The sequence below is a fragment of the Sceloporus occidentalis genome, unplaced genomic scaffold (genome assembly GCF_023333645.1).
Source record: "Sceloporus occidentalis isolate IW3139 unplaced genomic scaffold, rSceOcc1.0.p SCAF_345, whole genome shotgun sequence".
NCBI lineage: Eukaryota > Metazoa > Chordata > Lepidosauria > Squamata > Phrynosomatidae > Sceloporus > Sceloporus occidentalis.
This window is the reverse complement of record NW_028317325.1, coordinates 117,687-129,781: the sequence shown is the minus strand read 5'-3', so window position 1 is coordinate 129,781 and position 12,095 is coordinate 117,687. Positions and strand designations below refer to the sequence as shown.

The window sequence follows — 12,095 nt, the reverse complement described above, 5'->3', positions numbered from 1 at the left end:
TGAAAAATACATAATCCGCAACTTCAACCAGCCCCCATATACCCCAGGACCTGGCCTAACCGGTTTAGTAGGAGAGAGGGCAAGTCTGTCCTGTTTAAGGGGTTTATTCTCTAAGTGGTACGTCATGTGATCCAAAGTCTTTTTGTATCATCACGTGCCAATCTCTACAAGTTTCTCTTAGAAATAATACTCACTTCCGATAAGAGTTGGTGGGTCTAGAAGTGATTGTTGAGGAGTCTGCTTGGGACACGAGACAATCCCCTTTAATCAAATAATGCGTATTGCAGTACAGTCATTAGTCACATACCTTTGAGAAGCTGCAGCTCCAGAGCTTTAGCGCAATTCCCGTCCGTAGACCCATTTAAGCAGCCAATCTCCTGCACGCCAAGTGGTGGAGAGGAGGGCACGGAACAAACGGATAGGGGGGGGGGAATCCTCGATGCACTTGGAAGATTAAAAGGACCCCCAGCTATCGTAAGCATTAAAGTGCATATGATGGCCGGAGGGTCCCGTTAACATGCCTTCTGCTGCCTAATCACATCGCGTCTGACAAAGAGGAAGGAATCGCGGACACGCCAAGATAACACAAACACCTAAATAACCCCAGTTTATCCCAAATGTTTTTTTATTTTTTGTACCAAACATTTTTTGCAACTCTTTTCAAAAAGCTGTCAACTAACATAACAAAAAAAAAAAAGAAAAAAAGAATGGAGTATTTACAAAAGGAAATAGCGCACTTATTTACATAACACGGATACATGAAAAACAGGAATACTAAAAATAAAATCAGGAATACAAATCGCTAAATGGGATGCTTAAAAAAAAAATAAGGCATTTCTTTATAATCACAGCGGATTTAACACCGAGTGCAACAAAACTGAGACGTGCGCCCGTCTGCTGGGCTCTCCACATATACATGAAAGCGGGGGCCGGATTAATAAATCAATGCATGTTTTCCCCATATACACATACATTTGAGGGGGCCGAGGCTTGCTTTATACTACGGGGGGCACCCCGTTTCTTAGAAAGAACATCCTAATAATTAAAATAAATAACAAATCATGCTGTCTGTTCTAAAACAACTTTTTGGGGGGCGAATCACCATTTTTGGGGCTTTATCGGTACACAAGGCTGAAAATATCCATTTCTCTTTGTAGCGGTGCTCAGTGAATCAGATTTCTCTCAAAAAACACATTCATAAATTGGAATGTTAATGTTTTTACAAAAAAAGTCATTTTGTGCAGGTGATTCCCCCCCCCCCCCCATTTGGAGTCCCTTTATGTAAACCGGGAACCAAGCAGAATTTTTTCTTTGATATCAGGATTAAAAAAAAAAAAAAAGCAAAACTATTTTTACTTTTTAACTCTTTACCAATATTATCCATCTTTAAGGAAACGTACTTATACATATATTTTTTTTTGCACTTGTAAATTTACACTATAGCTTAGCAGAAAAACAAAAAAAATCCTCAACTTTCACTATAAGCTGAAGGACGGTTTCAGAAAACGCTATAAAGTGTAACACCCCCCCCCCCCCCCCAGAGTCTCCTTTAAACGTACAGCAGAGATTAGTGGTTTGGTTATGATGTATCGGGGACAGCAATACTTCCCATGTTCCCCGACGCAGGAAACAGAAGCACAGATGATGCCCTAAACATTATTAACTAAACACCGCTATAAAAGTAAATGGCTGCTTGCCTCCGCTCCAGTGAATTTGCCGTATGTAACAGCAATTACCTTTTTTAAAGCTGAATACTTTGAGACATTTTTAGATAATGGTTAAAATGTTCTACTTTAAAACGCGTTGTAATGATAATAAAATAGCCAACGTAAATTTAAAACAGAAGTGGTAAAAAAAAAGGGGATTTAAAAATACTAGAAATTGTTGCTTTCTGTGCCAGCTTTGCAATGTAGCCCTTCTGGCACCAAATAGATAAGTCAGGCACGCAGCCACCCCATCGGGGCGGTTATTAGTTTCCTATCAGAGCCACGTCCATTAAGTCATCTTCTTCGCCAATCAAAAAGCTAGGGCTGGGCCTGGCCCCTCTGTCGGACGATAACAGGGAGCCCGTGCCCATGGTCAATCCAGGGTCAGAGGAGATGGGGGACTTTGACCAGATTTCTGGCTTCATGCTATAGGAGGATTTCTTCTTCTCTCGCTCCCTCTCCTTGTCTTTGAGTCTCTTTTTCTCCTTCTTGTGCTTTTTGTGTTTTTCTGCACTGTACTCCGGCTGAGTCCTGCTGCCCCCACCTCCTCCTCCATCATCTGAGCTGGGGCTATTTTGGTAGGACTTCTCAGCTATGGAGGAGGAACCCGACTCACTTTCACTGTCCAGAGTTTGTGGTGTATATGCTGGGGATTTATTGTGGCTTGGTGAGCAGCGTTCATGTTTTGGGGTAGAGCCACTAATCAAAGGTGAGCCATAATTTTTGCCCATCTGAGATCTCATACCTTCTCCACTCCCTTCTCCGGGCTTTTGTAGCGTCATTTTTGACTTGATGCTGGGAGACCCTCCATCATGCTTGCTGATGATAATTTTTGCAACACCAGTGCTCCCAGAGCCCTTAGGGTCCCCTCCTCCTTTCTTAGAAGGATCAGATGGCCCACCAGAAACTGAAACTTTTGACTTATCCTTCTCACTTTTCTCTCGTTTTGCCTGGAACTCACCTCCAACTAGACCGTGTTTGGAGGACATGCTATGAGTGCTGGCAACAGAACTGGCACCACCTCCAGGACCATCCATTGCATCCTCAGAACCAGAGCCTCCTGTGCCTACCCCATGTTTAAGCTTATCAATGACCGCTGTAAGTGAAGGCTTCTTATTTCTGCTTGGAGACTTTCCCTTTGAACCACTGTGGATGTTCTGGGAGACATTGGAACCGCCTGAGAAAGACGACGAGGAAGATGAAGACGAGGAAGACGATGAAGAGGATGACGACGAAGAAGAGGAATTTGGCTTTTGGGCGAGAGATCCTGCAGACACAAGTCCAGAAGATGACTTCATGTTGGCGTTAGAAACTCCACCCAAATGAGGTCCCCCAGAGCCAATTGGAGACTTGGCCTTCGAAGAAGGAGGAGTCCCTGGCATGGGTTTCATCGGAGATGACAACTTATCAGAGCCTCCCGAAGGTCTAGAATGTGAAGGAGAAATGTTTGGCTTAGTTAAGGTGGGATTCATTAGCACAGACGGTTTCCCCTGAGGTTTGGTCTTGCTGCCCCCTGAACTGCTACCTCCACTGCCTACCCCATGCTTTGTGATGGGGGAAGATCCTTGCTTGCCCATAGACTGAGAACCACTTTTAGACTGGCTGCCTCCAGACCCACTCTGGCCAGAGTACATTCCACCTCCCGAGCTTCCCATCTTCATCCCAGAAGACCCATCCGATTTGCTGCTTTTGACCTTCCCGGAAGTAGAGGATGATAATGAAGAGTGGCCATGATGACTTTTGCTGCTGGAAGAGCTCCCTAAACCACCGCTGGTGTACTGGCTGTGGGATGATGGTTTCCCTACACTCATTGTTCCCTTAGGGATCTGAATTGTGATTTTAGGTATGGGTGGAGTGGCCACACCAGGCGGAGTCTGTGATCTGCCTGAAGTCCCTGGAGATTTTGAGCCCCCACTACTTGTTGGTGGCGTGAAGGGCCGATTGGTTATATGAGAGGGTGATTTGCCATCAGGCTCTGTCTTTTTGCGCTTTGCTGGCTTATCCTTGCTTTTTCCATCACTAGAGGGAGTTCGACTTCGTTTTCCAGACTTTACGTCAATCCCAGTAGCTTGGACCCCACTGCCGCCTGCTCCCCCATTGCTGTTCTCTTTCACCCTTTGCTTCTGTTGTCTGTCTTTCCCCAGCTCCCCACTCAAAAGAGGGCTCTGGCTCCCACTGTGCGTTTCCAAGATATCCACCCCACTTAGTGCTTTGCCCCCGCCGCCTGCTATAATGCTAAAGTCTACTGTGTCTCCTCCAAGTCCCATCTTATATTTGCCATCCCCTCCATCAATCGGAAGCCCTGCCACTACACCTAGACTGGCCAGAGCCTGTCCAGGAAAGTCCTTGAAATCGTGGTCTCCGCTCTGGCTGCTGTCGTCATTTAAATCGTCAGTGAAGCCACTCTGGCTCTGACTGTTCAGTAAGTCTGGGTTGAAATCTACACTGTTGAAGAAATTATTAGAGGAATCGCTGTTAGGGCTCCCATTGGCCTCTGCAATGAGGTCAGCTGCGTCGGCGTACGGGTTGTCTCCGCCGCCTCCTCCATCTACTTGAAACACATCTGTGTCAAAAAGGGTGCTCTGAGAGTGTCCAGAGCTGGAGGAGTCTCTAACCGGGGTGCCAAGATTGGGACAATCCTCCCCGGGTCCTGGAAGCTTAGATGCTTCTTCTGCTATGTCAGAAAGTATGTCTGTGACATCAGGGATAATAGCATCCGTGCTAGGCAGCCTCACCATCCTTTGCATGCTAGGCTGAGCGTGGGGAATGGGTTGCTGGTAAACTGTTGGCGGTGTGCCGCACTGGCTAGGTGCAGGTGTGATGTGGGGTGTGTCTAGAGCATCACCTGCCATGCTGACATCAAAAATAGGGTTCTGGGAATCAACGTCCATAGAAAAAAGCTCCCTTTGGAAATCATCTTCCGTTTGGTTCTTCATCTTCTCTGTTCCTGGTCTTGGCCTCTTTTTCTTCGGTTTTCCAGCGCCAGAGGGACCTAGATCTGTACGTGGAGATCCGGAAGAGTTCTGCCTCTCTAAGGGGCTGCTGCCGTAGATGGCAGTGAAGTCTTGTGCTGGGTTGTCCTTCAGAAGGTTCATCAGCATGGGATGGTTCTTAGTGTTACTTGCTGGAGAGGAGACAGGGGGCGGTGTGTGATGCGGAGGTGTGGGACTTGATCCAAGAGTCCCACCGACACTTCCCGGTATCTGCAGAAGGCTGGTAAGAATAGGATTTTGTGTAACTTTGCTGAAATCTTCTGAATGGCTGGTTGAATCATGCCTTTCCTTTAGACCCATGCCAAAAAGGGTAGCAATGGGCCCTGGGGGATATGAGCTTGTTGGAGTTGTGATGCCACTGAGGCCTGTGGAACCAGGGGTCATGCCATAGCCTGGGCTGCTTGCAGGAGGCAGGTTCTTTTTCACCATGTCCTCCACTGTCTCAGCAATGAGCGACAAGGCAGGTGTGTCAGCCTGGATCGTCTCTGCCTTTCTGCGGATGGCTCTCATTGTCACCGGAATGGACATGCACCTGCATGAGATTAAAGGAGACAAAAAAAAACCATGAACATGTAGCAATCACTTAAACCGTAATGACACAAAGCAGCTTCTAATATTATATATATATATATATATATATATATGTGTCTGCGATCGGAGAGCGGCAGTGACAGCAAGACAATTCCACAATAATCAGTCTCACAGGCTGCCAAGAGAGCAGGATTCCCCCCATATACACGTTCTCCAGCGGCTACATCTAGACTAGCATCACAGAGATCTCCCACGAGACGGTGAGGTCTATCCCGGTGCAGCACAACGGTGACAAAGAAAATGTGACATATACACAGATTACATAACAAAAACCCCACGCGCTGTATCTACGCACCTCTGAACAACTTTGGTGATGAAATCGTCCGTACAGATGAGAGCATCAGACAGCCCCTTGTACAGCTTGCAGTTCACATGCGTGGAATCTTGCACATCCATCACCACTGCAAGAGACATCACACGCACGGCTCATATTTACACACAGAAAATAATAGGGAATGTCATTAATGTGGAGCCGTCACGCACAAAGACATTAGCTTATTGGTATAGTTTTCTCCAAACTACCAAACGCCTACAACTTTTGTCTTTCCATTAACATTGTTAGATCTACTTGGTTGGAAACTCGAGCACTGGCAGCAAAACTTAAATAACTAATCACTTTCTTGTAGGTAACTTCCTACAAGACATCACACTAAAGGCGGAGGGGAGGAATAAATACTTATATATATATATATATATATATATATAATAGAAAGACACCTAAAACGAGTGCTCTGTGATTTCCATAAAAAAATGAATTCATCCTTATTATAGTAATTGTTATTATTACTTTGTAGTCCAATCGACATGCCAGGTTTTACTTACCGCAAACCAGGGAATCGTTAACTGGATGTTGGAAGGAGATGCTGAAGGAGGAGTCGGAGAGGGGGGACACTTCAAACTGGAGAAGCCCCGGGCAGTCTGGAGAAAAAAAAATCAGGGATCAGTACATGAACCCCAACATGATGGGGCACGGCTACAACAGCGCCAATGGCTACACATGAATCTGTTCTGGCCGGCTACGTACCATCTTTTAGCACCGTCCGCTTGACACAGCTTCCGATCAGCGTGTTGCAGGCCACTTGGTGCCGGATCAAGCTAAGAATGACTGGAACTCTGCTTGGGTGCTGGAAAGGAATTTTACTCAGCAGCGTCCCCTGCAGGCTCCTTCCATCAGGGAGAGGGGCATCTTTGTTCAGGAAATAACAGTGTTGCTGACCGGGGAGAGCCTGGGAATAGCCAGAATATCATTAGTAGAATATAACAGACATGTTGAACGCCAACACGTCCAGCACTTCAACGGAGCTTGGTAGGTAACGAGAGCTGCTCTAGAACTAATAGAGAGTTGCGAGCGGTGAAACACGGTGTTCGAGTAATCAAAATACACCCAGAAATTGTTTGTTCTCCTCGAACGTGCTGAAACACATATTTCTGGGGTCATATGTGTTGTATTTGTAGGTATGATAAAAGGATTCTAGCCCAAAGTCAAACAACTAGACTCTAGATATCTGGACACTTATTGAACCTCTCAATGTCATTAATGGGCCCTCTTTGTGAAGACTCACAGCCACTGTTCTAGCCACGGATACATCGTTGATATGTAGTTTTTTATTGTTAAACACCAATGTCCAAAATACATGCAGATATCTTCTTTTAAGACTACTACCCTTGGTCACAGATACGAGACTCTCTGACATAACGGGAAGGTTTACAAAATCACTTTCTTATCCTTGATGCTCGTAAGTTTTATTGCGGGTACCGGCACAGCCACAGATCTCATAAGTAGATTTTCTTTCGTACATCCATCAATGTCATGAGATGAAAAGGTTAAGGTGGCATTACCAATACAGCAAAACCAAATGGCATCTATTGCTGTCCACAGTGGGCCCATAAAAGCCTCATCAGTGAAGCCATCACATATGGACCACCATGGTGTTATTGGCAATAACTGAGACCACTGGCAACAATTTCAGGTACTCTGATTGATGAAGGTTCGTGGGAGTTGGAACGACATCAGCCTTAGACACGTCTCTAAGAACATACATACCGCATAGAATCGCATGTTGTGGTTTAAAAGTCCCGGCTCCTTCTCTTTTGCAAGCTCGAACTGGGTGAGGAGTTCATAATGAGGAAGGAAAGTAGGGGGTGTTTCAAAGAGAGGGATACCTAAGAGGGAACAGGTCAGAACATAGTCATCTTTGTGACAAAAAGCTCTATTTTACGTAAAGTAATTGGGGAGTGTACTCCAGACAGAAGATTCTGGGTTGTCTTTGTATGTGTGTTTATTTCAGAATATGTATAAGAAATCCATTTCTTACCTGTGCAGTTCTGGATTTTCTGGATAAAGGCTCTGGATACCGGGATGGGCTGCGGGAATTTGAGGAAGAAGCAAGCAGGGAGGTCCACGCTGTTGGCATTCGTGATTGAGGAGAAGGAAGGCGTTCTGGAGAAGAACAAACAGGTTACTTTCATTCAGTAAGTAGACCTTCATCCATGGAATATCCACGCTCAGGCCACAGACCCGTTAATGTTATTTTGGCTACCGGCGATTCATTCATCTTACCCCTTGTTGTCGATTGGGTGCGAGCCCATAATCAGAGGAGCGATGGGTAGTTTGTACATGGCAGAAGTGGCCTCTATGGTGACAGATACATTCAGACCAAGAGAACGAGGAACTGCTGGAGAACGAAAGGGAGTCACATGGTATGAGTACATCCAACGCAATGCCAGGTTGTGTGCCAATTGGAAATGGAGATATTGCCATCGGCAGCAGCGAAATCAAATTCAATGTGTGCCCTGCAGCCATTACAACCAAATGCACCAGCATAGGCTGATGGACGTTCTCCATCTCACATACACCTTGCACTGAAATAATCATACTAATAGTCTTATTATATATATTATACGCTATGTGCGGATAAAGGAAGTCTGCGCCCGTCACTCACCGTGACCTTCAGGGAGGGTTAAGGTTACTCCTGTGACATCATCAAACAAATCATACGGAGAGACGTAATACTTCAAATTCATGACATGGCCTGTTTAATTAAAGGGGAAAAGAATATGATTAAAATTAATCCCATTCCTAATAATCCTCTACACCAGGAGGTACAGCAACAACACACAAGAGCTGCTATTACCTCCACTCCTGGGAGTCAGGTACCCGACCGTGCCCAGCAGGATTTTATCCAGCACGCTGGCGTTTGTGGCCTGCCTGGGAAAGACACACAATTAATTACAATAAATGTTTTCTTTCCCATCGGTTTAACTCCTCTGCCGTTACAATTTTACCTGCCGAATCCATTTACCAGATTCTACTTACCAGTACATAGCTGCCATTTTTGTGAGGTCCAATTCAAGGGACTGAAGTGCAAGGTATATTTTTGTCTTCAGTTTGCTGTAGATAAAAAAATATATATATATATATATATATTGATTCGATAAAATAAGGGATTACGGATACTAAAGACTCAATTATTATTATTATATTTTTCTGGATGGAAAAATGGCGGTCTATACAGGCAGCTATAGGCACACATTCTCCGCATCCCGCTGCTATCAGATATTTACTTACTTGTCATCTCCTTGCACCTTGTACAGGTTCACCAGGCCCTTCAGATGTTGTGAGAAATCCTCAAAGTTCTTCTCCCTGCAACATAATAATAAAAATAATAATAATTATAAAAAAAGCGATAAGAACCGGTAAGAATCTAAGGGGTTCTGCCGCTGATGTTTCATTTGTTGTGTAAGGTTAATAAGTAAAATAACCTGGTGGAAGAAAATGACCCACTTAAGACTTGTAAGACTTCTGGTACAGAAGAAGAGCATGTGTTATGTCTTCTAAGGGAAAGCATAGCTTAATGGGGAGGAATAATCCTGCAGATCTTCATAACAGCATATAACATATATAACATATTTCCACGCCCCAGCAAATACAGGACAGAATAGATAATATTAACATACCTTAGCTGCTGAACCAGCTCAGGACAACTCTAGAGAGGGGAAAAAAAAAAGAACAGTATATTATTATTTTGTAACTTGAGTGGAAAAATGTAGGATCATTTGTAGAGTTGAAAAATGTATACTGTGGGGTTGCATTAAAGGTAATGTTGCCAGGCATAATGCATCTTTTAAATATGTCTATACACTACCAAGAAGGGTTCATAAGTAAATATCATTAATATGAAAATTCAAATAAAAGTTTAACAATCATACAGGTTATGAGACTAATAGAAAATGATTATCAGCCGATGCCGATCAATGAAGTTACAAATAACAAAAGTTAAAAGAAACCTGTCGTTCCGCAAAAGCCCACCTACGTACCATGGGGTTCTCTCCGTGATGCGCCACCGTGACGTCACACAGCTGCCCGTCTGGATCCAGGTGAACCTCCAGATAGAACATATCTGAGCTAATGTAACACTCGGTGCCATTGGGGCTCAGATGGGACGTAAGCCTGGGCAGTAGACACAGAACTTTAGAATTTCAGGGACAATGTGTCTTGGTGTTAGAGAAGCTGGGGAGTCACTGTACAGAGGGACCCCGACATGGTTTTCATGTTCGGGGGGACAAAAGTCTTGCACACCTTTGCTTAACGTAATACTTTGCTTAGGTTTTGGTCTAGGTTAAAACGCACGTTAAGTTAAGTGGTAGAAACGTCTGGTCGAAAACCCTCGTCGCAAGCTGCCTTACCCACCACGTGAGGCAGGACCACCTACTCACCCATTCTGTCTCGCTATGGATTCCAGACGATCAGTCATGGCAGAGAGAGAAGACACTAAAAAAATAAATTAAAAAAAAAATAAAAAATTCATTTATTAATGCTTGTTAGTCATGTTTGTAATGTTTTAAAATTATTTATAATTAAAAAAAGTTAAAAAAAAGTATCCAATCACTTTATAACCGTTCTGCTCTTTAATGTGTTAATATTTATTTACAATGTAAGTTCTATGGAGCAGGGACCACCTTTGCTAAAGCATTTCCAACCATTATACCCCAATCTAAATTCCTGTATAGCTACCATACGTCCTATGCAACTGCGCTGACTCTGCCTCTTCTTTGTAAGCTATTAAAGCACTAAGTACATCGTTTAGCGCGTATACACAGATTATACATTATATTACAAAAAAATACTTTTCAGAGAGTGGAAAAGAACATGAGACAAGATCTTCGCAGCATCATACCTTTTAAAGCCTTCTGGAGGGTTTCTAAGCAACCGATAAGATGCTGATGTCCTCCCGACATCATTCCCGTCCGTTTCTCCTGCAAAACGACAAAATAACCGTTTGAAGATATTACCTCCAGATTTTGGTGGATAGAATTCTAAGAAACGATGGAAAAGAAACCTTTCGTAATGTCTCCCACTGATTTCTGAACATGTCCGCTGAGGGTCTCGTTAGCCCCCCCCTGGAACCGCGGCACAAGCCAATGCGGGAAGTGGCTGGCAATGATTATAGCATGTATGGCCAGTGAGCAAGCAGGAGGTATGATGAAAGCAGCCAAAACCGACATGAAATCCGGACAGCAGATAAGGCGGCATTTTGGGGAAGCAAGCTGGTTTGTGAAGACCGCATATTAAAGGTCTTAATATACGTTAATCGCTGTCGATGTGCAGCGTTTTATAGCCTTTCTTTGCGATAATTGTTCACTTTGTTAAAATCCAATAAAAAAAAAAAAAAAAAAGAAAAACTCACCATGATTTGCCGAACCAGTTTTACGGTTTCAGGCCAGGGCCGGCTCTGGCTGTACTTGGCATGGAGCCGCTCTAAAAGGGAACTCATCTTCTAACTGGGTCTGGGATCCTTCTGTAAAAAAGTTAAAGAAAACAAAGCGTCCGCGTGAAAGTCAATTCTCCTCACTTGCACAGCGTATAGATCCATACGAACATGGATACGTTTAATCCCCATATGAACAGTACGGCCAGTAACTCCGACCGGTTCCTGCCCTCCACCAGCTCTAGATAAATCTTTTCTGCATCCTCCGCGCCATCCGTGAGGACATTTTTCTTCCTTTATGTAGCAAACCATTTACATTCAATATACACATCAATAAACATGGATGATTAATCTTATACTCCTGCCACTTGTAGCCGATCTTCTCCATAATCAAGAACCTTTCCACCTCTTTCAGTTTCATTCTGGAGTTAATCACGAGCTGTGGCAGGAGAGATGCGTCTCAGCGCCTTCGCCCTACTAAACTTCATGATGGTCCAACCCTGGTAAGCTTCTGCTGCAGGAAGAGCAGGGCTGACCCTGTATACTGTATAGCTCAATCAGGGGGATTTCTATAATGTCTCCTCACATGTTGACTAATGCATTATACAGGGCCAGATCAGCCCTTCTTGTGGGAGAAACCTACCAGTGTTGGCCTTTCAAATTGAACAGTGAAATGAAAGAGTTAAAACCACAACTCACCCTTTTCTGAATAAACCCTTTTGTCTCAAATCTGTTCAGCTCCTGATCCCAAATACACTTATGCGCAGAGTGACTTAATTCCAGAATCACTTCTGGCATTCTAAGATTTGTTATAACGTGATATATCACATATGTATGGGGTATATATATATATTCCACAGCACTGTACAATGGGTAAACAGGAAATAGCAGGCAGAGGGTACAGAGAGAAAGCTGCCGTCACTTCCGACTTAAACTCAATCAAGAAAGTCAGGCAGCGGCTGTCACACACTCACAGCTTTGACTTTTACCAAAATTGGAGTCTCCCCCCTTTCTATTCTGACCACAAGCAACTACTTCCTGCACCCCCCCTCCCCTCTCGTTCCTCTATGCAGGTCTCTCCTTCAGACATGATTCTA

General features: G+C 44.2%; 1 protein-coding gene across 1 annotated transcript; it reads right to left on the bottom strand.

The window, feature by feature from the left end:
- Positions 1 to 1,969: 1,969 nt before the first annotated feature.
- LOC149274153 (mediator of RNA polymerase II transcription subunit 1-like) lies at positions 1,970 to 11,064 on the bottom strand. Its single transcript, XM_089505750.1, has 16 exons — positions 10,978 to 11,064; positions 10,468 to 10,546; positions 10,007 to 10,061; positions 9,608 to 9,740; positions 9,248 to 9,276; positions 8,859 to 8,933; positions 8,607 to 8,681; positions 8,425 to 8,498; positions 8,233 to 8,322; positions 7,851 to 7,962; positions 7,606 to 7,730; positions 7,335 to 7,453; positions 6,315 to 6,516; positions 6,113 to 6,208; positions 5,586 to 5,691; positions 1,970 to 5,231 (listed from the first exon to the last, which is right to left on the bottom strand). The coding sequence occupies exons 1-16, from the start codon at positions 11,062 to 11,064 to the stop codon at positions 1,970 to 1,972; spliced, it is 4,719 nt and encodes a 1,572-aa protein (XP_089361876.1).
- Positions 11,065 to 12,095: the final 1,031 nt, after the last annotated feature.

Bases quoted from the DNA above. Each gene is read 5' to 3' on its own strand.
- LOC149274153 (XM_089505750.1), bottom strand. From the start codon at position 11,064: ATGAGTTCCCTTTTAGAGCGGCTCCATGCCAAGTACAGCCAGAGCCGG. The intron at 8,499-8,606 runs GTAAGTAGAATC...TGTCTTTCCCAG, and splicing joins AAAATGGCAGCTATGTACTG to GCAGGCCACAAACGCCAGCG. The intron at 7,454-7,605 runs GTAAGAAATGGA...GTTCCCTCTTAG, and splicing joins GAAAATCCAGAACTGCACAG to GTATCCCTCTCTTTGAAACA.